This window comes from Orcinus orca, chromosome 20 (assembly GCF_937001465.1).
Source record: "Orcinus orca chromosome 20, mOrcOrc1.1, whole genome shotgun sequence".
Lineage (NCBI taxonomy): Eukaryota > Metazoa > Chordata > Mammalia > Artiodactyla > Delphinidae > Orcinus > Orcinus orca.
In genome coordinates this window covers 52,493,123-52,495,036 of record NC_064578.1, presented here as the reverse complement: position 1 = coordinate 52,495,036, position 1,914 = coordinate 52,493,123, and the positions used below count along the sequence as shown (strand labels likewise).

Genomic DNA, 1,914 nt, shown 5'->3' with positions numbered 1-1,914 from the left:
TGTGTCCATCTCATTCAGTCTATCTCCAGTGCTCCGCTGGAGATAGTGGGTGCTCCATTGACAGGTCTTGAACTGTAAACTCCACGTGAGCAGAGGCTGTGTCTGTTTGCCTCAGTGCTCCATCAGGCGCCTAGGACAGGACCCGGTACACAGTAGGTGTTCAATAAATATTTGTTGAATTGAAGAATGTAAGTTCTGAAAAGAGCAGGGATCTCCTGTTTTTCTCAGCTCTAACCCTAGCTCCTGGAGCAGACCTGGCACATAGTAGGTGCTCAATACACATAAGTTTGAAGAATGAATGTAAGATCCAAGAAGGCAGGGTAGACCTCTGGTTTTTGAGATTCTCTCCTTAGCTCCCAGCTCCACGCCTGGCACAAAGTAGGTGCTCAGCAAACGCGCGCCTGCGCACTCACGCACTCACGGAGTGTTTCTCCCCGGGCCTCCCTGACTCCGCCCCTGGCTGGGGGGCGGGGCCGACCGGGTTCTCTGTGAAGTCACATAGGCCGTGCCATGCCTCTGACCTTAGCCCTTCTGCTGCTCTTGGACCTGAGAGCCCGACGAGGCTGGGGCTGCCTGCATTGTGACCACTCGGTGCGGGAGGCCCTGAGCCAGCTGCGTGTCGCCCTCATCCCCGACCGCTTCCATCAAAAGCAGCTGCAGGCCCGCGCTCGGGCCCTGCTGCTGGGCATGGAGGGGCCTTTCTTCCGGGTCTACGCGCTGAACGCCTTTGTGGGGAGAATGGGTGAGTGCTGGGGAGGGGAGGGTGCCTAGCACGGTGGAGAAAGGGACCAGTGGGGCAGCCCGAGGCTGGGCCGGGAGACCGACCCTTTGGGGACCACGCCCCCAAGGGGGAGGTCGGGGCCAATCTCGGAGGGAGCTGGAGGGGATCACTTGGCTCTCGCAGGGACCCACTGGAATTTCCTCCCCTCTCGCCCCCAGGGATAGAGCATCTGGACCTTGTGGCATCCTTTATCAAGAATCAAACAAACAACTTAATGGTTAATTCTCTTAGAGGTAGGAGCTAAGAGGGAAAGCCTTTCTCCAGCCCCCTTTCCCTTCCTCCCTTTCCACCGGCTCACTACGCCTTCTCTTGATGTAAAAATAAAAGCAAACACGCTGTACAGCCTTTACTGTGTCAGAGTTCTAGAAAAGTCTAGGACAGGTCATCAAGGTGGGCGGTATTGTGATCTGCCCTTTACAGAGGGGGAGGCTGAGGCTCAGAGAGGTTAGGCAACATACCCAAAGTCACACAGCTAGGAATAACAGAGCTGAGGATTTGAACCTGGGACATCCAGCTTAGACCCTTATATTCGTAACCATCACCCCATGAGGTTTCTCCTGGTTTTGTATTCAGCAGCTCCTGGGACGCCACTGAAATCATTGTGGCCGTTAAGACAGTTCCCAACGGGAGGGCAGTAGAGGGCCCTGTGGACTGGGGTGGGAGGATGGATCTAAGCCCCAGGAACCTCACCCCACTTTGATGGATGGAGCAGGGAGAAGGGCACCACGTAAGAGCCCACCATTTTTTTTTAAAAGATATGAAATATTTGTGTGTGTGTAGTTTGTAGAAAGCGAGCCCTGAAAGAGGAATGGGGGTGGGGAGGTGGGTAGATTCGCAGAATACTGATGTCAGTTGTCCTAGGATAAGGGAACAGAAGGTGATGTATGCTTTTCTTGCCTATCCTTGTCAAATTGCTGTGGATTTCCATTTCCTTTTCTTTTTCCCTCCCTCCCCTTTTTAATAACGAATATGCAGTAGTCACAGAATCAGGAGGAAATAACAATCATTTTAATTACATTAAAAACTTAAATTTTATCTCAATTTTTAGAATTGCCCTACCATTTAGTGAATATGAAACTTTAAAAAACAATGCATACTAAGGAGTGCAGGGCTTTTGTGGGGGCAGGGAGAGG

The 1,914-nt window shown here is 52.1% G+C and overlaps 1 protein-coding gene across 1 annotated transcript; it reads left to right on the top strand.

Moving 5' to 3' along the window:
• The first annotated feature begins 483 nt into the window (after window positions 1-483).
• On the top strand, window positions 484-1,573 carry IZUMO2 (IZUMO family member 2). Its single transcript, XM_033417181.2, has 2 exons — window positions 484-742; window positions 940-1,573. The coding sequence occupies exons 1-2, from the start codon at window positions 511-513 to the stop codon at window positions 1,023-1,025; spliced, it is 318 nt and encodes a 105-aa protein (XP_033273072.1). The 5' UTR covers window positions 484-510; the 3' UTR covers window positions 1,026-1,573.
• The last annotated feature ends 341 nt before the right edge of the window (window positions 1,574-1,914 follow it).

What these genes read in the sequence shown, in the direction of transcription:
- IZUMO2 (XM_033417181.2), top strand. Translation starts at nt 511, where the DNA reads ATGCCTCTGACCTTAGCCCTTCTGCTGCTCTTGGACCTGAGAGCCCGA. An exon ending in CGCCTTTGTGGGGAGAATGG is followed by an intron (nt 743 to 939) that starts GTGAGTGCTGGG and finishes TCTCGCCCCCAG; the next exon opens with GGATAGAGCATCTGGACCTT.